The sequence below is a fragment of the Lithobates pipiens genome, unplaced genomic scaffold (genome assembly GCF_037356315.1).
Source record: "Lithobates pipiens isolate NorthernLeopardFrog02 unplaced genomic scaffold, aLitPip1_a1.2 Scaffold_8, whole genome shotgun sequence".
In the NCBI taxonomy this organism is placed as follows: Eukaryota; Metazoa; Chordata; class Amphibia; order Anura; family Ranidae; genus Lithobates; species Lithobates pipiens.
This window is the reverse complement of record NW_027507903.1, coordinates 283,652,753-283,679,860: the sequence shown is the minus strand read 5'-3', so window position 1 is coordinate 283,679,860 and position 27,108 is coordinate 283,652,753. Positions and strand designations below refer to the sequence as shown.

General features: G+C 44.1%; 1 protein-coding gene across 1 annotated transcript in view; it reads right to left on the bottom strand.

Annotated features, from left to right (window-relative positions):
- GNPTAB (N-acetylglucosamine-1-phosphate transferase subunits alpha and beta) overlaps positions 1-25,696 on the bottom strand; it is a 144,535-nt gene extending 118,839 nt beyond the window's left edge. Inside the window, exons 1-4 of the mRNA XM_077472213.1 lie at positions 25,411-25,696; positions 17,925-18,010; positions 9,179-9,298; positions 936-977 (exon numbers count right to left, since the gene is read on the bottom strand). Coding sequence (XP_077328339.1) covers positions 936-977; positions 9,179-9,298; positions 17,925-18,010; positions 25,411-25,527 — 365 coding nt within the window. The 5' untranslated portion in view covers positions 25,528-25,696. The remainder of the gene's footprint in view (positions 1-935; positions 978-9,178; positions 9,299-17,924; positions 18,011-25,410) is intronic.
- Positions 25,697-27,108: the final 1,412 nt, after the last annotated feature.

Below are 27,108 nucleotides of genomic sequence, written 5' to 3'. Positions count from 1 at the left end.
TGGATTAGCCAGTTGTTGATGTTAGTTAGTACTGGCCTTAGGCCTGTGGATGCGTCCTCATGATGCGTCCACTGTTGTTTGTATGTTTTGCATAAAATCAATAAACAGAATTTAAAAAAAAAAAAAACTTTTGCGCAAACTCAAACTAATATATGCTTATTGGGAATTTTATCAAAAATATGTAGAAGACATATTGGCCTAAACTGAAGAAATTCGTTTTTTTACATTTTTTTTTGTTTTCTCAAAACCGTCATTTTTATTTTTTTTTGTTTATAGCACAAAAATTTTAAAAACTGCAGGAGGTGATCAAATACCACCAAAAGAAAGCTCTATTTGTGGGGGAAGAAAAAAAAAAAGACATCAATTTTACTTGTGTACAGCATCACATGACCACGCAATTGTCAGTTAAAGCAATGCAGTGCCATATCACAAAAGATGGCCTGGTCAGGAAGGGGATAAAACCTTCCGGAGCTGAAGTGTTTAAACAAATCTTCGAAGTTTCATATTTTCAGTGAGAAAGTGGGTAACCTCCACACTGATGAGCAGGGGCGCCCCAATGGAAACTGTGAGACTGCCACTTTCATGGCTGCCAGCTTTGTTATGGCTGACTTCAGAATTCCATTGCTTTTCAGTAGGTTTTCCAAGGTCAGACTGGGTCTTCCTCCCTGTGAAAACACGTTATTGACAAGCGGTCGAGGTTGCGGATAGAGGGAAATAAAGCAGAGAAAAGGGCAGGGGAGGGTAAATATTAGTTTTCCACTTTCTCAATGAAAAGTTAAGACCGCTTTCGACTTGTAAGTGAATTCATAGGGCACTTTATAGATCTGTGTAGGCCTTTTATCAAAGACAACAGCACTAAACAAGTATTTTAACACAAAAAAAAAAGTACACCATGTGAATGGAAACCTTACTGTAAACCATAAAAGGATACTTACCCTTTTCTTGTTGGTTCAGTTCTATTGCTTCCCAGAAGATCCCTAAAGAAATAAAGTATATAGAAATGATTAAAAAAAAAAACAATTATGTACTTTAGTTTATGATCAGGCTTAGCATTGTGGTGGATTTGATAAGCAAATAATTCTGTGAGTTAGTAAGCACAATCATAGCTCTCTTGTATAATGCTGGGAAAGAGCGCTTATATATCTCCAAGTAACACAGACAGACGCTGGTATCACTTTGAGCTTAGCAAAATCCTCACTACAACGATCTGCTGCTTTTATTTATACTGTAAACAAGAATAACAAACGAAGGTGGTGGCTTCAGAATCAGCCAATCAGACACTTGTATTCTTTCAAAAGAACCAATTACACTCATGTATATATTCAAATAGAATTCCAGTAGTGACGTGTTCAGATGGTCGTGTGCAGAGCCATGTGGCCAGCACATTGTGAGACAAAGGGAGTTATTTACTAACTTTGCACTACAAGTGCACTTGGAAGTGCAGTCACTGTAGATCTGAGGGGGACATGCAAAGAAAATAAAAAACAGCATTTCTGCTTGAACATGATAAAATCTGCAGAGCTTCCCCTCAAATCTACAGTGATCTACAGCAATTGCACTTTCAAGTGCACTTGTAGTGCCGAGTGGATTTGCCTTTAGTAAATCAATCCCAAAGCGTCTCACAATTTGGACACTAACTACCTGGCTCTGAACACAATTGTGTGCACATTCCCACCGCTACCAATGACGCGAACAGCACTCTACCATGGCTCAGTGGGCCATAATTTTGGTATGGTTATGCTATGGTTCCAATGTACTCAGATCTGTTTACTAGGAGAGTTAATACAATCGCTATGAGGTGGTCAGTCTCTTGGTGAGGCATAAACGAACATCCCTGAAACAGCAAACATATCTGCCGTGTCCACGGGAAGATCTCCACAGTCAATGGTCTTCCACCAACGTCTGTATGTGCGAATACGCTCGCATGAGCGTATTCTAGCAAAACTGACACTGGGGAACATCTCACAACATACATTAATAAAAATGTCCACAACAGCATTAAAGTTATGACTAAAGATAGTCATGCATGCAGATGTTTTTTGCTCACCCTGTGGGCTGAATGAATAAAATCTATCAGTTTCCTCTGTCTAGGACATGGGTGCTCAACCTGTGGCCCTCTAGCTGTTGCGGAACTACAAGTTCCATGAGGCATTGCAAGCTGCCAACAGTTGCAAGCAGTACTCCCAAAGGCAGAGGCATGATGGAACCTGTAGTTCCGCAACAGCTGGCCAGCTTGAGAATTTTATTGACATGAGAACCATTAAGAGATGTTTTCCGAAATAATAATAATTTTGGAATGATCATTGATGCAATGTCATTATGCAAAACACAAAACAGTATGACAGAAGCTGGAAGTCGTTTTGCTAATGCTCCACTGGGTGTTTTGAAATGGTAATTCTATGCGACAATAGGTGCTGCATTAGAAAGCATGAAGACAAAGATGCAACCGAATGAAACCTGACCCTGACCAATTATTGCGCATCTCTTTACAGTAACGAAGTACACTACACTGCAACCCACCATGGTGGCTACAGACGCAAAAAACTGGAGACAAAAGAACCCAATGCACACCAGCTGCTGCGTTATAACGCAGTCACTTACGTCAACAAGCCCTAAAACTGTTGCATAGACTTTTATAAATGAGAGGCTGCCTGATTTAATTGTGTAGCTAATTTTCTTAAAAAAATGTCCCACAATACTTTGTGACATTCAACTTCTTTTAAAATATTTATAAATAAGCTACAGCATGGAATGCAGATTGCAAAACTTCTACCACACAAGGATATTCACAGGATATTTACACCCAGTGCAAGCACTTGGCAAACACTTGGTGACATTGGATAAATTAATTTACAGGCACGAGAATGAGCGTGGAGCTGGTGCAGACAGCACCCAGGTTCCAGACAGTTATCAGAATTCCAGCGTTTTTTCCTAATAAAGGATAAAAATTAAGATGAAAATGTGGTAACAATAGCAAACGGTAACAGTCAGCACAGTAACTCACCACTGCTAGATTATCATTATGGCTACACGTGATGTTGACGCCTTTACTGTTCTTTTGTGGAACCTCAATACATGAAATCCCACTCGCCCCAACTTATCCTCTTGCAAGAGACTCACCTCATGGGCAGCAAAATCCTAACTTTAAAAAAGCTGTGAATACAAAAGGCATTTCATGCCACTTACTCCATATTTGCCAGGGGAGTTATGGTCTCCATGCTTGATTAAAGAGATACATATTGATCCTCAGGGTAAATTTCTGTTATTAGTTTTCACACTATAGTCTCGAAGATATATAGTGGTTATCATATGTTCCTCCTCCTTTTTCACCTGCAATTTTATATGCAGTTCTGGAGAGGATCACCACCTTCTGCCCTGCAAAAATACTTTAATGCTACACTGTCACCCAATCTGGATAGGCCCACCCCTTCCAAAAAGTATTCTATGGATCTCTTTGCCTGGGCTCAGGTGGTGGCTTTCATAGATATTTGTGAGGTGGAAACACTCCAACACAAGGTCCTACTCCTGTTTTTCTTGCATTCCATAAGACCACCTCTCGCATCGATTTAGCTTTTTCCAATTGCTCACTCCTAGCAGATGTAATGGAGGTGTATTACTTGCCTAGTGGCCTATCTGACCATTGCCCCCTAGCCATAGTGCTTTGTTCCTCTGCCTCTCGCAACACGGCACTGTGGCAGGTGGGTTCACACTGGGTCTCCCATCCAGATCTTGCTGAAAAAATTTATTGGCTGAATTTTGGGAGCATAATACGGGGCCCTCCTCTCCTAAAAAGTACCTGGGATGCCTTTAAGGCTTAAACGAGAGGGCAATATATTTCTTCCATTGCAGCTATCAAAAAGGAACAGTCGGCCACTACTCTGTCGCTGCAACAGTTGGTAACCGACCGCACTACAAGCTACAATTTGGACTCTACCACAGGCAGTTTTGATCTTTTGTTGGCTGCTCAAAGAGAATTGTAGGTTGGAGCTCACCAGACCTGACGTGTACAAAAATAAACAGAGTGTTTTCGAGCAGGGAGATAGGAACGCCCGCTTACTAGCCATGATGGCCCAACACGACCGACCACTCACGCTCATATCTGAACTTACTACACCTGATGGAAAGACAGTGACTTCCCCCTCAGACATTCTAGATATTTTCCAGAGGATTTCCATTTTATGCCTCTGCTCTACATTGCGGTTTTCGGCCTAATGCTCTGATAGATTTTTTTAGATCCCTTTGCACTCGGTTGGCTCTCGGACAGGGAGCGTGAGGCACTGGTACAGCCTTTTTACAGTCCTTGCTGCAATCTATTAAATGGCTCCAGATGATCTATAGCTGTCCCCCATCCATCATCTGTATGCCTGGGTGGAAGTCTGTCTCTTCCCTCCAGGCTGTATAGGGGAACTAGACAGGGCTGCCCTCTCTCTCCGGCATTATATGCTTTAGCCATTGAACCAGTGGCTGAGGCCCTACGCACCTCTCCACTTATTAGGGGACTTCGTATAGGCCTGCTGGAGGAGAGGGTCGCCCTGTACGCGGATGGCATGCTGCTCTTTCTAAATGATGCAAGTTCTTTGCTACAGGGGGCCCTACAAGTTTTAGACCCCTTCACTACGTTCACAGGACTCAAGGTTAAGTGGTCCATGTCTCTACCATTTCCAATTGACCAAGCAGCTAAGACAACAGCCCCCCTGGATACTCCTTTACAGTGGGTGGATACCTTTAAATATCTAGGCGTTATGGTCTCTTCCCAGGCCATTCGGACTTCCTTTCCTTAAATCTAGTTCCATTTTTACTCTAGGTGAAGGTCAAACTAAAGGCATGGGAGAATTTACCATTGTCCCTGTTGGAACGCATCAAGCTTATCAAAATGAAAATTATCCCCAAACTCCTTTACTTATTTTGGCATTCTCCACAATGGCTACACAAGTCATTTTTTACAAAGCTGAATCAAAATTTTCTCAACCTTTCTTTGGGGTCCCAAGCTGCCCAGATACAAACCGAGCATCTTGATGCGACCATGTACACAGGGTGGTATGGCCTTTCCCGATTGCTACAAATATTTTTGCTACTCAATTGGTAACTGTGGCTTGGAGGCAGAGTCCTGATTTGTCCAACTCGTCCACAATGCTGGAGGCTGCAGTGTTCAGGTCCTTGGAAGCACTTCAATTCTTGGTCTACAGAGGATCACGTGAGCCCCCTATGATCTGACTCCTTCCATGCTTACTACTCTGTGGGGCTTGGAGGGCGGGACTAGCTGGTGAGGGCTATCAAAAAACAGCTATTTCCCCTAACACACCGATTTGGCTGCATCCCAACCTGTCGCACATTTACAAGATATCAGACCCCTATGCTTGGATCAGGTATGGTATTAAACTAATCTCACAAGTACTATCACACCAGTCCTTAATCCCCTCAACTCAACTTTACTCCACATATAATATCCCTAACTATTATCATTTTCATTATCTACAACTTTCTCATGCCTTTGCGGGAAAATTTCCACTATCCTCTTGCATGGTTGTCCAGTTGGGGTTTCGAAGAACACTCCGAACAGAGTGTGGCGAGAAGCCCACTTCACACTTCTATTCGCATCTAATATTTGTGTCACTGCTGCCTCTAGCAGGGCTCTGGGCTTGCTGGCAACATGACATTCCAGGGAGCGTGAGGCACTGGATAATGATGACTGGGATGATGTTTGGGACTTCCCTTCCATATCTTTGGTCTCAATACGTGACCGTCTTGTGCAATTTAAAATTGTACATAAAGTATATTTCACACCTCATAGGCTTCACATGATGAACGCAGATATTTCACTGGAATGCTGGCAGTGTGGTACCTCACCGGGAGATTTTTCACACATCTTTTGGCACCATTCCAGGGTCAGTAAATATTGGGAAGAGCTTCTGGCTGTTAGGTCTGGTAACCTCTACTTCAATCCAGCCCTCAATGGAAGTATGTCTATTGGGGCTAGTAGAAACTATAGTACCGACCGTACTAATTGGGCTGCTTCTCTTTTATGCCAGGAAAAATATAACCAAGCAATGGAAGAAACCCTCTACCCCATTTTTGTCACAGTGGAAACAATTTGTAAACAATAATATTCTTCCCTTATACAAAGATAAATACATGAACAGGGCCTGTGCCACAAAATATGACAAGGTATGGCATACATGTGTTGCTGAACCCTTGACCGCCTAACTACTCAAGTGAGTCACTACCTTTCTCTATGGCTCATATACCGGAATGAATATGAATACTCTATGTGGTCAAATCTTTACTATTACTAAATATATGATTGCTAGAGGACATTATGTATCGCAGAGAGCGGCACAACTTTAATAAAGTGTACATCCACTGTCTTCATACCTACATTCTGATGTATTTTCTTGCAAGACTATGAGTTGAACCCTCACGCAGTTGTTCCGCTAATCTTTTGTCAAGTACTTTGTTTTTATTCTTTGTATGAGTTTATCTACAAAAATGCAATAAACTGGATTTTTTTTTTTTATAAAGAAATACACTGATCAGCCATTACTTAAGTCCCCATTTTGCCACCAAAACAGTCCTGATCTGTTGAGGCGTGGACACCACTAGACCTGTGAAGATATTTTGTGGTATCTGAAAAGTACTGTATGCTGCATCTCTGATGCTCTGTTTATAAAGTGTCTAAAAAATGCACCTCCCCTTGAAATCAATGGAAAACGCATCAAAAATGCACCAGGGCTGCGTTTTTGGTGCGCTTTTTGAGTCACATTGTTTCAGAGGTAAATGCCAGTGATGTGATTCATCAGACCAGGCTACTTTCTATCATTGCTCGATGGTCCAGTTCTTATGCTTACATGCCCATAGGCCCTTTTGCTTGTGGGCATGGGTCAGCGTGGGCACTCTGACCAGTCTATAGCTGCAAAGCCCCATATACAACACATCAACTTCAGGGACAAGTTTACTTGCTGCCCAATATATCTTACAAACTTTCAGATGTCACTGTAATAAGATAATCAATGCTGTTCCCCTTATCTGTCAGTGGTCATAAAGTTATGGCTGATCGGTGTATTCTCAGTGTGACGGAGGGGGGACCCATGGAACCCAGAATCCCTTGGGGTGGTTGGGAAAAGCTCCCCATGCACCTCCTATGTCTAAGTGAGTCCGATTAGTACAGATCAGACTGGATTTCTCAGTCACCCTGTGCCCCTATTAGAGACACAGGGTGACTGAGAAATCCAGTCTGATCTGTACTAATCGGACTTACTGTACAGCCACACTGGAATGTAAATATATATATAAGAATGTTGTCTCATTTTGTTGTGTACTCTTTGCTGGGTTATTTGGGGTGTGGCTGTATTCCAATGTTCTATTCTGTCTGTCTGCCTTGGATATTAATATTATGGGATGTGTATGTAGATTAGCTGTGAGATTGGTGGGGGCGAATTCCTCCAAAAGCTCACTGCTGATTGGACAGTCTACCTCACCCTGAATGCAAAGGTGGGGGGGGGGGGGGGTTGTCCAGAGTATTACCTGTGTACAAGGGTTTTCAATAAAACAGTCCATGTTCAGCAACCAAACAAGTATTAGGAGCAGTTGGAATATCTGATACCTATATTCAGACTGGGAGGAAGCGGTATATGACGAAAGCACTCAAAGTGGAGTGCGAGACATTTTGTTACTCAGCTTCAGTAATATAAGGCCTCATACACACTGAGCGTTTGCTGAGCTCCCCTGAATGCCTTTTCTCCTGGGAGGAGAAAAGCCGTTTTAAAAAAAAAAGTGCACAAAAACCACATTGTACACCTGCGTTAAGGCACATTTAGACGCTTGCAGGTGCATCAATCGCTTGATCGGTCATGTATTTTATTGGCTAGAATATTAATTTATTCTGGCCACTGGAATGAATAGATCAGCCTTTCTCAACCTTTTAACCCTGGAGGAACCCCAAAAATTATTTTCAGGTCTCGAGGAACCCTTACTAAAACTAGCAACCTCTGGAGGAACCCTGGTTGAGAATGGCCACATTAGTGTGATGGTCAGTAAGATGAATGGTCCTTACACTTGTGGTCATTGGGAAGAATTACCTCCTTACAGATAGCTAAAAAGATCAATGGTGTCAGTGGGAACTTATATGAGGGGCAGAAATTGCCCAATGCTGAAAGAACCCCTAGCAACCGCTGGAGGAACCCTATTGTTCCACGGAACCCTGGTTGAGAATCACTGGAATAGATGCTTGCGATTAGGTAAATATACATGCACTTAGGAGCATAAAGCATTCTCCCCTCAGAAGCTCCTCTCCTGAACACGCTGACTATGTTTTTTGAGCCTGTAAACGCCTATGTGTGCATGGACATATAGGCTAACATAGAGGGGCATTTACAAATATATATATATATATATATATATAGATATATATATATATAAATATAAAAAACAAAACAAAAAAAAACGTTAAACATCTATAAAAGCAGCGTTTATTTAAAGCCCAGGTGTGCATGAAGTCTAAGGCCCGGTTCACACCGCTGCGGGGGGAGATCCGGATGTGATTCGCACAGCAAATCACATCCGATCTCCGTAGCGATGCGAGTTCAGCCATACAGATAGTATGGCTGAATTTGCATCGCTCCCGCAGCAAACTCGCACGGGATCCTTTTTTGGGTCCGCAACAGAATCGGATCGCATGGGGGTTCACACCATGCGATCCGATTCCTGTGCGAGTCGGCAGATCGCACTGCGATATGCCGACGGATCTGGGGGTGTCATTAACATAACATTGACACTCCCAGCCGTCCGCATAGGGCAGTGTGAACTGCCGGCGGGAGGTGTGCGATGCGGGTAAACGCCGCGGATTCGCGGCGTTCCCGCATCGCTATAGTGTGAACCCGGCCTTAATCTGATTGTAAAGATGCACGTAGATTCAAATTAAAGCTGTGGTTCTTTCAGCTAACCCCTATGTTACTAAAGGATAAAGTAGTAGTAGATACATAGGGGCTGGCAGATGTAACCACAAAGCAAAGGCACCCAACACACCAGGATGTATGTTGGATGCAGAAGACTGATTGGCAGTCATAGCTCTTGAACTGAGTGAAGATCAGAGACCACTGAACAGGCAAGAAATAAAAGTCTTTTTGCAAACAGCTTCTTTATTCATTATTTTTTTTGGTTTAATTTAAAACATTAAAGGTACCTTAACGCCCTCTGTTCTTCTTCCATCTGGTCACGTACATCACGCAGTTGTTTAACAAGTTCTGGATCTGAACCATTTACCCAGGTATATACTACATCAATAGGCATAGGGAGGCAGAGCCTGGAAGGAGCCCAAAATGATAAAACATCAGCTTATTAACTCATTAGAAAATATGCATAGCAATATAAACATATTACTTATTATATAAGCCAAATGCTAAGTGATCTTCTCAATTTTCAGTGTACTGTGTAATAGACAGCCCAACGATCAACCAAACAAGCACACATAGCAGTCTGACAGCATCCTTGCTAACTGGGAGGAAGTGGCTTAGGCTGGACATAGATTAGGCAATTTTATTTCCTTCAACCAACGGTTGAAGGAAAGAAAATTGCTTGATTCCTTCAACAACACAGTCAGTGTTGCTGGGAGGAATCCCTCCCACTGGGTTATTGTACTCAGACAGGGGAAGGTTTCTCTGCCATCAGAATACAATGATCACTGATGACGGCTATAGCCAGCAGCAGTGATTGTACAAAATAAAAAAACACAGGCTGGTTGTACTGAAGTGGATCAATAGATCCACTTCAGTACAACCAGCCTGCCCATGGATGGATCGAAACGTGTCCAGTTTCTGCTGAACCAGATGAATTTCAATCTATTGCTGAGTTTAGTGTTGTCAGCTTGAAATAGGAAGGGTTGTTACTAGCTGGATCTCCAGTTAGGAAACTTTGAAAAAAATAAAAAACTAATTTGCTTAACGTGCCACTTTCCCGACATCATAAGAAACTATCAATAAATGTTGTATGACAAAGTCATTATGACATTTGTCTTCTGTATTCTGAAAAAAACCTGGTGGATCCTGCTGTTCATGTCCCCAATACATTTGGGGATTTTGTAGAGCAGTGCTGGCAGCTCTGCACATGCTCAGTTTTCAGTAAGTGTCTATATTTAGAATTTCCTCCCTAATGCATCCGAGCAGTCCATGTGACTATAGAGTCACACATGTGGGCGTATTTAAAAAGGCAAATGACAGCCCACTCCCTCCTTCCTCCTACATGTCCACTAACCAGCTAAACACAATGGAGGTGGGATATTATAAGTAGATTGATGGAGGCTTCACCTCCCTCAAATTCTAAGACAGAGGCTAGAGGAGTGTAACTGGCATAAATCTGCCCACACCATGTTATTGTTAAAAAAATAATAAAGATTTAATTTCAAATCTATATTTGTATAATTATTTTAAACAGTTTATTGATATTATTTATTTGTATGCTGTATCCCAAATGCTGTTTGTTTGTTTATTCATTTGGAGTATTAGAAGCTCCTCCTGCTTAGGTTTCATTGCAGACAGGCTAGGAAAGATCTGGGTTATGTGACAGCTGTATATCGATTAGGAAAAAGGAACTTTCATCTTTTTCATTAAAATAATTTACCAATTGCTTACTGGCCACTTAAAGCGGAGGGCCGGTTATAAAAAAAAAAAAAAAAAAAAAAAAAGTCAGCAGCTGCAAACACTGCAGCTGCTGACTTAATAAAACACACTCACCTGTCCAGGGCGCCCGCGATGTCGGCCGCCCGAGGCCGACCCGTCCCTCGGCTCTCGGGTCCCGGCGCCGCCATCCCTTGTAAGGGAAACAGGCAGCGGAGCCTTATGGCTTCACTGCCCGTTTCCTACTGCGCATGCGCGAGTCCCGCAGCTACTGCGCATGCGCGAGTCCCGCAGCGCTTTCTGAATGGGACGCGCTGTGTTCTGGAACACACAGTTCCCAGAACACAGCGCGACTCATTACCCAGAAGACGCCGCGACGAAGAGAGAAGACAGAAGATCTCCGCGGAGGAGGAAGAGGAAGATTAGGAGAAAGTGCCTAGCAACAGGCATTTCTGGTAAGTAAAAAAAAAATTTTTTTTTCATTTTTTTTTTTTTTAGATTTTTTGTAATTTTTAACATTTTTTTGTTTTTCAGGGTGGCCCTCCCCTTTAAACCCCCTCCTGCCCAGATCAATTTTCAGCTTTCAGCGTTGTCACTCTTTAAATGACAATTGCACGGTCATGCAACACTGTACCCAAATTAATGTTTTTTTTTCCACACAAATAGACCTTTCTTTTGGTGGTATTTAATCACCACCAGGGCTTTTATTTTTTGCTAAAAATAATAAATAATAAAAAAAATTAAAATAAAAGAAAGGATGGAAAATTTTGAAAAAGAAAAAAAAAAAAAAAAAAAATGGAATTACGTACCGGTAATGTCCTTTTCCAGGAGTCTTTCAGGACAGCCACCTTAGAGAGACACCGGCTCCTCCCCTCTGAGGAAACACCGCCTTCATTTTCATAATTTAAGCCTCCTCCTCCCTTCGTTCCTCAGTTCTTCCAGAGTACCTCCAGCCAACTGGGGAGACACAAGAGCACGTCAAACAAATAAACTTTTTAAGTCTTACCTGACGGCCTCATGTAATGAGTTCCCGATGATCTGCAACAATTTGGGTGGGAACCGGTGCTGTCCTGAAAGACTCCTGGAAAAGGACATTACCGGTACGTAATTCCATTTTTCCCCAATTGTCTTTCAGGACAGCCACCTTAGAGAGGATAAGCGAGTATATTACCTTAGGGTGGGACTACTGCCTGCAGCACCTTACGACCAAAGGCTTGGTCTTTGGCTGACAGAAGATCCAGTCTATAGTGTCTCACAAACGTAGAAAAACTGGACCACGTTGCAGCTCTACAGATCTGTTCCGGAGATGCACCAGCCCACTCTGCCTGAGAAGTTGCCACCGCCCTGGTTGAGTGTGCTCTAATCCCAGCTGGAGGATCTAATCCCCCTGCCACGTATGCCTGCCCAATGGCTAACCTTAACCATCTAGCTATCGTACGCCTAGAGGCTTTGGAACCCTTCCTGGCCCCTGAAAATAAAACAAAAAGTGAATCAGTCTTTCTGAACTGACTTGTGCAGTCTAAATAATAAAGAACACATCTTCTAACATCCAGTTTGTGAAAAATGTGTTCCTGTTCTCTAACTGGATTTGAACAAAACGTAGGTAGCACAATCTCCTGCATCCTGTGGAAACTAGAGGCTACCTTAGGTAAAAAGGCCGGATCCATCTTCAAAACCAGACGATCCGGAAAAACCTGAAAAAAGGGAGCCCTGACAGAAAGGGCTTCGAGTTCACTTACTCTCCTTGCTGTAGTGATCGCCACCAAAAACACCGTTTTGAGAGTGATCAGCTTTAATGAGCAAGATTCTAATGGCTCAAAAGGTTCCCCTGTGAGAACCTGTAAAACTAAAGAAAGATCCCAGACTGGGAAGGGGGAGCTTGCAACCGGCCTCTGCCTACCTAGGGCCCTGAAAAACCTTACGACCCAAGGATCTGACGCTAGATGTTTCTCCAAAAACACGCTCAAAGCGGAAACCTGACCCTTTAGTGTTCCAAACGCTAACCCCTTATCCGCCCCTGCCTGTAGGAACTCTAGGACGGCTACAGGGCTGTGCACGTTGAAGGAACCCTCTGAACACCAGCTGTTAAACCGCCTCCATACCTTTAAGTAAATGGACTGGGTTTCCTTTTTCCTACAGTTTAGAAGAGTGGCTACCAACCGGTCTGAGAAGCCCTTGGCTTTCAGTAATTCTTCCTCAGAAGCCACACTGCCAGGTTCCATCGTCCTACCTGAGGACAGAACACCGGACCCTGAGACAGGAGATCCTCCTGCAATGGGAGAATCCAGGGGGGTTCTACAGACAGGCCCTTCAGGATCGAGAACCACGGCCTCCTGGGCCAGTGAGGTGCAACTAGAATAAGGGTAGTGTTCTCCACTTGAAACTTCCTTAATACTGCCGGAATGAGCACGGGAGGGGGGAAGGCATAGCACTTGGAGAAACCCCAACTCTGTGCTAGTGCGTCCACCGCCAATGCCCCGTCCCCCCTGTTTATGGAGAAGAAAGTGGCTACTTTCGCGTTTTCCCTTGCGGCAAAGAGATCTATTGAGGGAATCCCCCATCTCTGGGTGATCATTTCGAATATTTCCTGTTTGAGAACCCAATTGCCTTCTCTCAGAGTTCTCCTGCTGAGAAAATCTGCCACCTGATTTTGTTCTCCCTTCAAGTGGATTGCTGAAAGGGACAGGATATTTGCTTCGGCCCATCTGAGGATGGCTTCCGCTAGGGCCCATAAGGATTTGCTCCTGGTGCCCCCCTGTCTGTTGATGTAAGCTACCACCGAGGAATTGTCCGATCTTACCCTTACGTGATTCCCCCGGAGCTCTTTCTGAAAGGTCCTGAGAGCTAGATCTACTGCCCTCAGCTCCCTCCAATTCGAGGATCTCCTCGAGTCCCTCTTTTCCCAAATACCCTGTATTAACCGGGAGTCTAGGTGTGCTCCCCAACCTGAGCTGCTTGCATCGGTCGTGACCACCCTGGAGGTTGGCATGACCCACTCTAGACCTTGGGACAAATTTGCTCCCTTCCTCCACCACCAGAGGGACCTCTTTACCTGATCTGGAATCGAAACCAGAGAATCCAAAGATCCCTGGCTGTGATCCCAAATTTTCAGAACAAACAACTGTAGAGGGCGGTAATGTAACCCTGCCCACTGAACCGCTGGAAGAGCGGATGTCAGCAACCCTAGTGCCGACATGATCTTCCTTACGGAGATCTGGTGGTTGCCCTGAAGAAACAACAGAGCCTTGTCTACCTTTTGAATTTTCTCCAAGGGAAGAAAGACCCTTTGAACTGTTGAGTCCAACACGTACCCCAGGAAGGTGACCCTCTGGGAAGGAATTAAGTTGGATTTCTCCAGGTTCAGGAGCCAACCCAGGCTTACTAACAAGTTTCTTGTGACCTGTAAATCCTGAATTAACTGCGTTGGGGAAGGTGCAAACAGAAGAAGATCGTCGAGATATGCGATCACCGAGATTCCCCTGAGACGCAGAAATGCCAGAACTTCTGCCATCACTTTGGTGAAGATCCCGGGGGAAGAGGATAGCCCGAAAGGAAGCGCTCTGAACTGAAGGTGTAGTACTTCCAACGGAGTTCTCACTGCTAGCCTGAGAAAACGCTGGTGGGACTTTGCGATGGGAATATGCAAGTATGCATCTTTCAGATCTATTGATGCCATAAAACAGTTCGGTGGAAGGAGTGCTTTTACTGAGTAAACTGAATCCATCCGAAACCTTCTGTAGGTAACAGACATTCAGAGGCTTCAGGTTCAGGATGAGCCTGAATTTTCCCGAAGGCTTGCGAACCACGAAGACGTCAGGGTAGAAGCCTCTGCTTGTCTCTCCTACTGGAACCCGTACTACCACCTCCTGGTCTTCCAACTCCTGCAGGGAGGAAAGAAGGGCAGATGACTTTTCTGCGCATTTTGGCAGCTCGGTGACAAGGAACCTCAGAGGAGGGAGTTCTGAAAACTCCAAATGGTAGCCTTCTCTGACGATCCCCAAGACAAACTGATTGGAGGAAATCATTTCCCACTGTGGGAGGAAGGCCCCCAACCTTCCTCCCACCGTGACCCTGTCACTGAGATTTCTTGGGCTGTTCAGGAGGGCGAAAAATTGCTCCCCCGGGGCCCTTGCTTTTGAGTCCCCAACCTTTCTTCTGCTGAACCGTACGGGAGGCAACAACCCTTTTCTGGGGACGAGTCCTTCTTTTGGCTTGTTCCCCAAATTTCCTTTTAACAGGAAAGGCCTTTCTCTTGTCTGCTGTGCGATCTAGCACCGCTTCAAGACCTGATCCAAACAGTAGATCTCCTGTAAAGGGGATTCCACAAAGTTTAAGTTTGGACGCATTGTCTCCAGGCCAGGTCTTCAGCCATAAGGCTCTCCTGGCAGAGTTGGTCAGAGCCAAGGACCTTGCCGATATTCTCACGGATTCAGCCGAAGCGTCCGCTATGTAGGCTATCCCCTTAAGAAGCATGGGAAAGGAGGAGAGAATAGTCTCCTTTGTTGTCCCTGCTTCAATGTGTGCGCTAATCTGGGTGAGCCAATACTCCATGTTGCGGGCCACCACTGTGGTTGCCATGGCTGGCTTAAGATTTCCCTGTGATGAATCCCAGGCCTTTTTAAGAAGGCAGTCCATCCTTCGATCCATAGGGTTAGTAAGTACCCCCATATCCTCAAAGGATAGATCCGTGTGTCTGGACACCTGGGAAAAAGCAGCGTCTAATCTGGGAGATTTATTCCAGACGAGAGTCTCTTCCTCCGAAAAAGGAAACCTTCGTCTTAATGCCACGGAAAAGAAAGGTTTCCTTTCGGGATCCCGCCATTCCTTCTTGATGGTATCGATCAAGACGTTATGCACTGGGAACACCCGCTTTTTTTATTCCCCCATGCCCTTGTACATCTGATCATGGAGTGACAATGTCTTAGTTTCTTCTTGAATGCCTAAAGTGGTATGAATAGCCCCCAAGAGCTCATCCACATCCTCCAGGGAAAGCTTATACCGCGAGACTCTGTTGGATTCCCCATCCAACACCTCGGCGTCAGACTCCCCCTGGGAGTCTGAAACGACACTGTCAATTTCTTCCTCAGCTTCCTCCCTGGGACCCCCTGGATTCTCTCCCCCTGCAGGAGGAACGTCCGCGGGGCTGGATGGTACACTCTGCTGCGCTGGTGTAGGAGTGCTTAAGGGCTGGGGCCACTGGAAACTGGAGAAAAAGTTTTTGAAGGACTGAAAGGTACCAGAGAGTTCCTTCATAGAAGCTACCAGATCTGCACCCTGCTCTGCTGCCTGTTCCCTAAGTAAATCCTCAATACATTGTTTACAAATTGCTTTGGACCAGGAGTCTCCCATAGGAGTTCTACATGAAGGGCACTTCTTAGAACCATGGGGGGACTTGCTCGTGGCTTTCTGAAAGACACAAAACACAGGAAGGAGCAGCATAAGCCAAAAAGAAAAGAAACACCAGCGCTACATAGAGGACCACCGGGAGTGCCCCACCCTAGGATCAACCATCACCAGGATCCCAGACGCACTACCCTTCCCCCCGACCACCAAGGAGGAACACCAGTGGAGCTACTGGATACAAGTAAGGGAACACCTCCCCAGGGTTCCTCTTACCTTTGAGTGGCTGGTGCTGTTATCTCCGGGAGTTCTTGAAGCCTCTGCTTCGGACATTCTCCCGTTGAGGAAGCGTGGTACGAACGTGCCTCTAACCAGCCGAACGCTAGGTTCCCCTTCACGTGCCGCGTCCGGAACCGGAAGACGCGGATCGAACGAAGGGGTCCGCCCCCACCGGAACTGACGTCGCCCGCCTACCGGTCCGGCTTCCAGCTCCCAGCCGGCTGCATACACAGGGGGGCCCTGGACGCCTTCGTTCAGCGCCCCACTGGGCGAAACGCAAGGATGAACCTCTCCAAAGACTTCCTGCTTTCCCCAAGCGAAGATTGGAGTGCGTGTAAAGGTCAGTCGAGTTTCAGCTTCCCCAGCCGACCAGACTGTTTGTTCCGTTGAAACACCCACGGGTGAACGAACGGACGACCCCATAAACTTCCTGCTTTCCCCAAGCGGAGTTTAGGGTATATGGACAGTACGAACACTTCAGCTCCCCGCTGATAGGACTGTCCCGGACCGACCGATAAACGGTCGAATAGCCGAACAGGGCCGGGGCTCCGCTCGGATAGTTTCAGTTTCACCAACCGAATTCAGCCTTAAGGTTCCTTGGCGGTGTCTCCCCGCTGGAGGAAACACCATAACTGAGGAACGAAGGGAGGAGGAGGCTTAAATTATGAAAATGAAGGCGGTGTTTCCTCAGAGGGGAGGAGCCGGTGTCTCTCTAAGGTGGCTGTCCTGAAAGACGAAAAGTGAAAAATCAAAAACAGGTCATTTTTATCCTTCCTTGATATGTGCTGATGAGGCGGCACTGATAGGCTGCACTGGTGGGCACTGGTAGGCGACTCTGATGGTCAGCACTGTTGATGAGGCACTGATTGGTGACATTGATAGGTAGCACTGTGGGCACTGGTAGGTGGCACTGACAGATGGTAGAGGTGGGCACAGATGAGCTGGTGGCTGCTCGCCTTGATTGGGACCGATGTCCCTCTGACAGCCGGCAGTGATTGGCGTTTTTTTTTCCCTCCTCATGCTATTAGCGTGAGGAGAAATAAAACAATTAGCGGCTCTATTTACATCACATGATCAGCTGTCAGTGGCTGACAGCTGATCACGTAGTAAGGGGTTGGGATCAACCCCTTACTCCGATCTGTGATCCAGCAAGTCTCAGATCCATATACAGAAAGAGAACTGACAATGTAAATTAAAAAGTGTGTGTTTTGTATCACTTTAAGAAAATGGTATGAAACAAACTAAGAATTTTTAGATTTAGATTTAGATTTTTTTTTTGATTTTTTTTTTATCGTTATCTACATAGTAAATGCTACAAGCAGAAAAAGAAAAAAAAAAAGCATTCATGCTAAAAATATGTTGTTCTTGAGAAAAAGTAAGTTCTTGAACCATGTCAAGCTCTATCTACAATGAAAAACGTTTTCTGAAATGCAGCCAAAAGCTGCGACAAGATCATGATATGACCCACTCTAAGACTGCGTACAATGCTTAGTGTCTTCTTACAGTAGCTAGCTCTAAGTGCTGGGATAAAAGAAAATAAAGGCTTCAAGTATTGCATTACTCGGATGTGGACAGCAAACTACTCAAACCTTTCATGTTTTTACTTGCTACATGTTTATTGAACTCAAAGTAATTAATAATACGCAGACGCATAATAAAATAAACAAAAGTTAATCTTTATCAGCATGTAGAGATTACCTTTTCTGAAATGATTTCCCAGCAATGTTGTCCCGGTAAGTATCAAACAGAACATGGTACTGATCCCGACTCCACTCCAGCACCACCTAGAAAAAAATAAATAAATAAAAACACATTTTATACACATATATATCTTTAAGCTTATTTCGGTTTAGGTTTGTGACATGAACATTTTATATATATATATATATATATATATATATATATATATATATATATATATATATATATATATATATATATATATATACACACACACACACACAATATAGATGCTGATCTGCACTGCTGGTACTAGTTCTATAGAGCTCTATACTATATGTTGTATTGCTCAACCCACATTCAAAAGAGTGGAGGAAACCCATTATCCCTGAATTACAGGGAAATGCTACTGGTTTTAAGAAAAATATTTAAATAGGGAACTAATGTCTGGGTTTTTTTTTTTCAACAAAAAATAAAAAAACACTAGAGAACACAGCGGCCTACAACAGGAGTCTGGTGCGTCTCCATTCAGCTTTTCAGGTCTGATTTCAGCCCAAATTTGGACCTGAAAAGGACCAAAAGACACACAGGACTCAATTCGCACAGAAACCAAAATAGAGCTCATCCTCATAGAGCTCATCCTCCTAGGCCATAATTACTACAACCTCATACATATACAGTATAGAATGTACAATTTATAATAAATATGTTAGGCCGAACTGTAGGAAGATGCAGGTCTCTATGCCTTTTGCCATTCTTTGGCTTCCTCAGGAGACCAAGGATATGACCGTATCCTTTATTCACATCACACCAAATAGTGATTGTATTTTCTCTTCTGTTCATTTATTTGTTTATTTTTTTAACTCATTTTGTTAAAGCAGTAGTAAACCTCAGTCGATTAGAAAAAAAATAAATAAAAAAATTCCTTGCAAGGCAATGTCATAATGATGTGCTAGTATGAACCTTCAGAGGGCATGCGCCGGTGACATCACCGGCTGCATCCAATTGGAATATCTTCCAAACACCGCAAGTTTAGGAGACATTCAATGTACCTACAGGTAAGCCCAATTATAGTAAAAAAAAAAAAAAAAAAAGGGACATACTATCACATTAAAGCAGAACTGAACTCTGCCTGCATGTTCACAATCATCCCCAGAATTCAAATAGAGCAGTGCATGCACAGCTCCATTTACATTTCCAATACAGTGCCAGGATGAATGAAACTTGCGCATGCCGGAATTCAGCGCCGGAGAGAAGGTGCCAGTGTGGGACCTCAATGGCATCGGACCGTTGGAGCAGAAGTAAGAATTTGTACCTTTAGTTGCGTTTTAACCCTAAAACTTTACCAAATTAGATTCAAAAGTAAGTTCGATGTAAACCCTAACTGAATTACATTCAGTTTACGACAGCATTGTGTATCAAATTAACTGCCATTTAAAAATAAAATTCAGTTTTTATGTATCATTGAATTGCACTGGTGATCTGCATTCTGTTACGTGCACTGCTCTCCACCAATGGCTGCAGAACGTTTTCCAGATCCGATTTCCTGAAAGTGACAACAGCGACCATGCCTTGTTAATGTGTGCAAAACCGTGTTCATTTTAGTCTTTGGACTAAAATGGCATTTTAGTTTTAGTCCCATTTTAGTCTTCTGCAATTGTATTAGTCGTATTTAGTCGACTAAATCTCCAGGACATTTTAGTCGACTAAAATGTCCTACGTTTTAGTTGACTAAAATCTCCAGTACATTTAAGTAATTGCAATTTAGCTGTAGTCATAGTCTTTTGACTAAAATGGTATTTTAGTTTTAGTCGTATTTTAGTCATCTCAATTGTTTTAGTCAACTAAAATAGTATTCATTTAGTCAACTAAAATGTTTTAGTCGACTAAACTAACACTGGTGCTAAAGCAACTACTTTTGTGACAAGGTGACATCACAAGAGCTCAAAGAGACAGGGAATGGACAGATCATTGTCACCCGATAACAGGAAGTACCTGAACGACTGTTCATTGCAGAATTACTGGATATTATTTTGAAATATGAAAAAAAAAATACCGATAATGACATTTGAAAATACATGAACATGCTAAAGCATATATGAGATTTTAGTGATTGGGTTTCTTTACGTTTAAGACCCCTTTCACACCGCACCTTGCGTTGGCGGTAAAACGCCGCTATTTTTAGCGGCGTTTTACCGCCGGATTTGCGGCGCATTCCGGCCGCTAGCGGGGCGCTTTTACTCCCGCTAGCGGCCGCGAAAGGGTTAAAACCACCGGCAATACACCGCAATAGCAGCGTTTTGGCGGCGGCATTACAGCGCTGCCCCATTGATTTCAATGGGCAGCAGCAGTGGAGGAGCGGTAAACACACCGCTCCAAAGAAGCTGCTGGCAGGACTTTTTCCTGGCGTCCTGCCAGCGCACCGCTGTAGTGTGAAAGCCCTCGGGGCTTTCACACTACACACAATGGTGCAGCTTCTTTAGGGCGTTTTGCCATCGCTATTTCTAACGCTATAGCGCCTGCAAAACGCCCTGGTGTGAAAGGGGTCTTAGGCCTGAAGTTAAGGCAAATGTTAAGCATTGGTGGCAGATTGTTATTGATTGATTTAGTGTTGGGAAAAAGTCATGTGTTAAGGGTCAATTTTAGGGTTTGGGTGAAGGATTTTTTATTTGTTTTACTTGTTTTTAGCAGTAACACAAGTACTAAAACATGGGTGCACAGTAATATAAAGCAAATAAAGTAGACATACATTTTCTAACAATCAACAGACCAATTATTTTAGTTAGAATGTCAGCAGAACTGGATTGACTTGTTTTACTTCTCTTTTCTCAAACAAGCTCCCCGATGGTTTCACCATTTCGTACATCAGATGGCGTGGTCTCCGGCAGATAGAAACACTGTTCTTGTCAGATCTAAACTGCCCAATGCTTAGGACCGTTATGTTAACAGCTTTCAAACCACAACGCTTCAGATAGAATGTTTGCTATCTTTTTTTATCAGCGTGACAAACAAAACAGAAGCAAAAATAACAGCTATTCCATTCCTTGGTTGGAGAGTATTTTTTGCAGACACATAAACTGGGCAATTCATTGAAATTAGAGTAACGGAAAAGTGCGGGTGCTTTATTAAACTTAATTTTTTTGCAGCAGCAGCACCAAATCAATGACAGATGAGATCTGAATGTTTGCAATGAGCCGAGTTGTCTACCTTTTTTTTTTTCAGCGTTCTACAGGCAGCACATTAGCTGCATTTCTTTCAACTAATCAAACCAAGTTATAACAAAAAGTAACAGAAACAACCGGATACTGTCTCTGTGATACGGTACTTCATTTACTCTAACAGGCACACACAGTAGTTAAAGTGAGAAAACCAGTCAGATAAAGAGAAGAGTGGGCTACAAAACGGGAGGGGGGCGTAGGTGTCACATAGGTGAGAATGGTCTGGTTGTGAGAAAAGATGTGCAACATAATTTTTCACAACCAGACCATTCTCTGAAAGATATGAATGTTTCGGTTCTTAAAGAAGATGTGTTACTAAAATGTTATTTAACCCATCAGGGGACCAAGTGCATGTAGTACTTGGTCCCATTCAAGTCCGTCCTGTAATTGTTAAGCAGCATGGTTGGGGAAGTTGGTTCATTCAAGACCAGGCAGTTTATAAAATGCCCACCACAGAAATTCCCATAAATTGGGCTTCAAACTGGGGTGGAGCTACAGCTAGCATTAACATAAAGAGGTGCTTTTATCTGGCAATGTCCATCTGAACAGGACCAAGTGCTTTATGCATTTAGTCCCCTGGAGGATTAAGACCCCTTTCACACCGCAGCGCAGCTAAAACAGATAAAGCTCTGGTAGTTTTTGCGGTGCTATTTGGGTGCTAGCCGGGCGTTTTTTTTAAGGTAGCGTCACCTTAAAAAAAAAAGAGAAAAAAAACGTCCAGTTTTGCAGCGCTTTCAAAGCCGGGGCATTGTGGGAACACTATTTATAGCCCTCCCAACCACACCCAAAGATACTGCTTGCAGGACTTTTTCCAACGTCCTGCCAGCGCACTGCCCCAGTGTGAAAACACTCATGGCAATGAATGGGAGGCAGTTTTCAGGTGCTTTTCAGAGGCTATTTGTAGCGCTAAAATGCCTGAAAACTGCCTCAGTGTGAAGGGGTCTTAATAAAAGGTTTACTGAAGGGGTTATTTACAAAAGGCAAATCCACTTTGCACTACAAGTGCACTTTCAAGTGCATTCGCTGTAGATCTGAAGGGGACATGCAAGGAAAATAAAAAACAGCATTTTTGCTTGCACATTATTGGATGATAAAATTAGCAGAGCTTCCCCTCAGATCTACAGTGACAGCACTTACAAGTGTACTTGTAGTGCAGACTGGATTTCCATTTAGTAAATCAACCCCCGAGACTCCATCTTTAAAGCAGCGGTAGGCAACTTTGGCCCTCCAGCTGTGGTGAAACTACAAGTCCCATGAGACAATGCAAGACCCTGACAATCACAGGCATGACTCCTAGAGGCAGAGGCATGATGAGATTTGTAGTTTCACCACAGCTGGAGGGCCAAGGTTGCCTACCCTTGCTTTAAAGGCTAGATTTAGAAAGGAGTCTAAATCTCCCATGCATCTGACAGGCGGTGAGGAAGCGATGTGACACTTCCTCACTGCCCATTTTAACCCCATTTTTGTCAACAATGCAAGGAGTTAGTGCCACTTCCCCATTGACTTCAATGTGTAGCGTTTGGCAGGCTTGCCGCCCACAGTTTTCTACATGTTGGACCAAGTTAGCTGCAGTTGTGGCATGTAAACATCCCACTCTGCTGCCTATTGCAGTTTAAGGTGGTGGGGGAAGCCGGTCAACTCTGCAGCCCTCTTCAGCAGAAAATTTTGTGTACCAGTTTTTGACCATCTTCATTGGCGGGCGCAGGGTGACATCACCTCTGCACAAGCAGGCTAGTTTCTCCACCAACCATTCTATGCATGAAGGTAAAAAAACCTTCAGTGTGCTGCTCGCTCCATAGTCCCCCACTCTATTACTTACCCGAGGCAGATCCAGCACTGTGCACAGGGACCTCAGCTCTCCCTCTCCTTACTGGCCATGACAGAGCAGCGGGAGCTAACAGCCAGTGACACGGTAGTGCGGGGTGGGGCAGAGCCATGCTGTGTGTGTCTTATAGAAAGGGAGCTCGCATGAGTGCCCCCCAAAGCAAGCAGCTTGCACTTAGTGGGGTAGGGGAGCCAGGAGAGCCACCGAGGGACCTGAATAGAGGATGATCGGGCCTGCTCTGTGCAATACCACTGCACAGGGCAGGTAAGTATAACATGTTTGATTTTTAAAACAAAAAATCCAAAGCTTTAGTGCCACTTTAAAGTGTATCTAAAGTCAAACCCTTTTCACAAAGTTTAAGAGTGGTGAAGGGAGTTAGATCCTTTGTCAGGTTTTTAATGCTGCCTGTGCGGGCACTTTTATTTGTCCTAACAGGCATTGTAATCAGGACTGAAAGTGAGAGGAAATCCACATTTCTGAAATGTCACCAGAACAGGAATGGAGAACAAGTCTTCCAATGGGGACAACTATTCTGGTTACAACTGTCCAACAACAGCTAGGATTTCTTTGAAGGGATTTCCATTTTTTTTTTAGATTGTAAGCTCTAATGAGCAGGGCCCTCTGATTCCTCTTGTACCAAATTGTAATGTAACTGTAATGTCTGCCTTTATTTTGTTACGTGCTGCGCAAACTGTTGGCGCTAGGGTTGTAAGATACCGATTACCGATACTTTTTTTGAATAACACGCGACAGTTTTCAAAGCACAATACAGACCAATGATATCTGCAGCAGCACTGATAGGTGGCACTGATGGCTGGCACTGACTGATGGGCACTGATATGCTGGCTCTGATAGGTGGCATTTAAGGGCAATGATAGGTGGATCAGATGGGCAGGCAGTGGCAATGAAATGCAGCACTGATTGCATTGGCAATTGCTGGCAGCCTGGCATGATAAATGAACGATGAGACCATAACAGTTTAAACTTTCTCCAGTATACAAGTGCTGTGATGCCCATCTTGGCACACTCTGCACTCAGCCTCAGTAAGTAGCAGCGGACATCGTGTTATACCCAGCCCATATAGTTAGTGAACTATATGGGCTGGGTGTAACAAGATGTCTGCTGCCGCCGTGTGACTGCTGCTTACTGAGGCTGAGTGCATGGTGTACCAAGATGGGAGTTGTGCTGTTCAATCTCAGACAGAGACTGGGAGCCATCAATTCCTTTAACGAAAGTGAGGGCCCAGATCACCGATGCAGCTACCCACACCCCTGCCAGCTTACCTTCTGCTGCTGCCAGCCCGTCAGGATTCGCTCTGGGCCCACTGACTTCCGGCAGCCGCCTCTTCATGCAAAAGGTATCGGCTCAGGCATCGGAAGCATTTGCCCGAGTACAAGTACTCAGGCAAATACTCTGTTTCGATACTGATACTAGTAGCGGTGCAACCCCAGTTGGCACTATATAAATCCTGTATAATAATAATAATAATAATATAATATTTTGTTTTGTTGAGGGGAGAGGGATAGAACACTTATTAGGTTTTCATGTTGGGTTGTCACCAGCTCATAAAAAGAGGGGAAATCTTCCAATGGAACACTGGTTCTTGTAAAATTTCCCCACACTGGAGGGATTTCTTCTTACTTACTGTTGTGGCTATGGGAAAGGAAATAAAGGGAAATCTCCCCAAAAGGACAAAAAAAAAAAAAAAACAGACAGGGGTTATATCCCTCTCCTATTCTATACAAAATGATAAAAAATAAAAAAAAATGTTCTGCCTTCAGTTCTAGTTTAAAACATACTTTAAGTTAAATAGTCATGCAAAATCCATATGGCATCCCTATACCTGGAAGCATCATTTCCACATGATCTTTATTACTGTACTGTTGCCAGCTGCACACATATACTGTATACAAGGCAGCATGACGGTGGGCACATATATGCGTACAGCTGGCAGCTCTCATTTGTGCGACGGAGTACCCTCACTCAGCGCTCCCAGCACAATGATCGCACTGTCACCAACAGCCCCTGGTCACTGTTTACATTTGGAAGCTGGGCTTCTTCTCGGTCAATCACAAGTATTGCATAAATAAAAACAGCACGGGGCCCCAAAATGCAATATATTAACCATCAAACGCTCTTACGTGGACTTCTCCATTTACCCCAGAACACCATTCTGCATCCCACGGATGACTCCAAGTACCAATCAGGTGCTCCTCTCTCTATCTACCTGACATCTCAGGTAAGGACACAAACCTGCATTATTAATCAATGTGTCTAGACAAGATTAGAGTTCCCAACAAGGTGAAAAGCAGCACAGCCAACAACAGCAAAGTGATGACACCAGAAGACAAGTATCTAGCCATGACCGAGCCCCGAACTCTTCTGATCATACAACAGTGAGGTAAGTATATGGACACGATTGACGATTCATGCAAAAAAAAAAAAAAAGGGGGGCACCGACCTCTCCGAACTGCAGAGCAGAGACGATCATCAGCACCATGCCCCCAAAGCAGAGATACAGCCCATACCTGTGGGACAGGCAGGTATAGGTCTGCCTCTGCAGGAGTTTTAGCAGCATTGCCAAACAGATGGCATCCCTCCGCCACCCTGCACGGCCACTGCCACCAAGTCACGTGGAGCTCAGCCACAGACTGTCACTATCCCGGAACCAGACGCGAGCAGCCGAGTGCCGAGCCCGTACACAGTCACCCAACCCGCTCGCTGCCTCCCCTAGACCAAAGGAGCTGATGCTCGATGAGCCGGATATAATTTCTAGAGATCAGACGCTGTTTGACAGAAGGGGTCTAGGCTTGCAGAACAAGCTGCTATCTCTTTTTTGTTGGTAGAATTTTACACAGCGAGAAGGAATACTAACACAGCCGATAGTAGCGTGAGAACTGTATTAGTTAAATATCCTGGGGCTTTCCTATCAATGGATGAGGTGGGGGTCACTAGAACAAGTATGGGCACTGCCAGGCCCCCTGACTCTGCCCCTTTTCTTTCACAATTGTCATATTTTTATTTTTGTCTGCGTCCCTCTTGTAGAAATTCTCTCACTTCCTGTTTAGTGAAACTGTTGTGAGGGAGACAGGAAGTCCTCAGTCATGTGACTTGTGAGTCATGTGATTCCCCATGTGTCAGTGAGCGGCAGCTGCAAGCGAGGGGTAGGGTTTCCACAACATCCTTTTAAAACGGAACAGATAATAACTTACAGACTGGAAGATTTTCCCCCTTAAAGTGACACTAAAGGTTCATAAAAAAAAAAAAACATATCATACTTACCTCCACTGTGCAGCTTGTTTTGCATAGAGTGGCATGCTCTTCTGGGGTCCCTCAGCGGCTCCTCACCGTATCAGATAATTCCCTGGGAGAAGCGCTCTCCCAGGGGGTTACCTTGCGGGCGTGCTCCCGAATCCATCATTCCGCATCCATGGAGGCCAAATGCAGGACTCGGCCCCAGCGCCCACGTCATTGGATTTGATTGACAGCAGCGGGAGCCAATGGTTGCACTGCTATCAATCTATCCAATCAACAGCCGAGAACCCCGGGCAGAGAGAGAGAGCGTATCACCGTGGGTCGAGGGTTTGAGGGGGGGCTGGGGGTCGTTCACTGATAGGTGCTTTTTTACCTTGATGCGTTAAGGTGAAAAAACACAAACCTTTACAACCCCTGTGTCGCTTTAACTGACAATTGCACAGTTGTGCGATGCTGTACCCAAACAAAATTGACGTCCTTTTTTTCCCCACAAATAGAGCTTTCTTTTAGTGGTAGTTGATCATTTCTGCAGTTTTCATTTTTTGCGATATAAACAAAAAAAGAGCGTAAATTAAGAAAAAAAAAAAAAAATTTACTTTTTGCTGTAATAAATATCCAAAATAATAAATAATGAAAAAAATTAATTTCTTCATCAGTTTAGGCCAATGTGTATCCTGCTACATATTTTTGGTAAAAATAAAAAGTGTATATTGATCGGTTTGTGCAAAAGTTATAGCGTCTACAAACTATGGGAAAGATTTATGGCATTTTTATTATTTGTTTCTTTTTTTTTAATGGTGGCGATTTTTAGCGGCACTGCGACATTACGGCGGACATCTCAGACACTTTATTGGGACCATTCACAATTATACAGCGATCAGTGCTATAAAAATGCACTGATTGC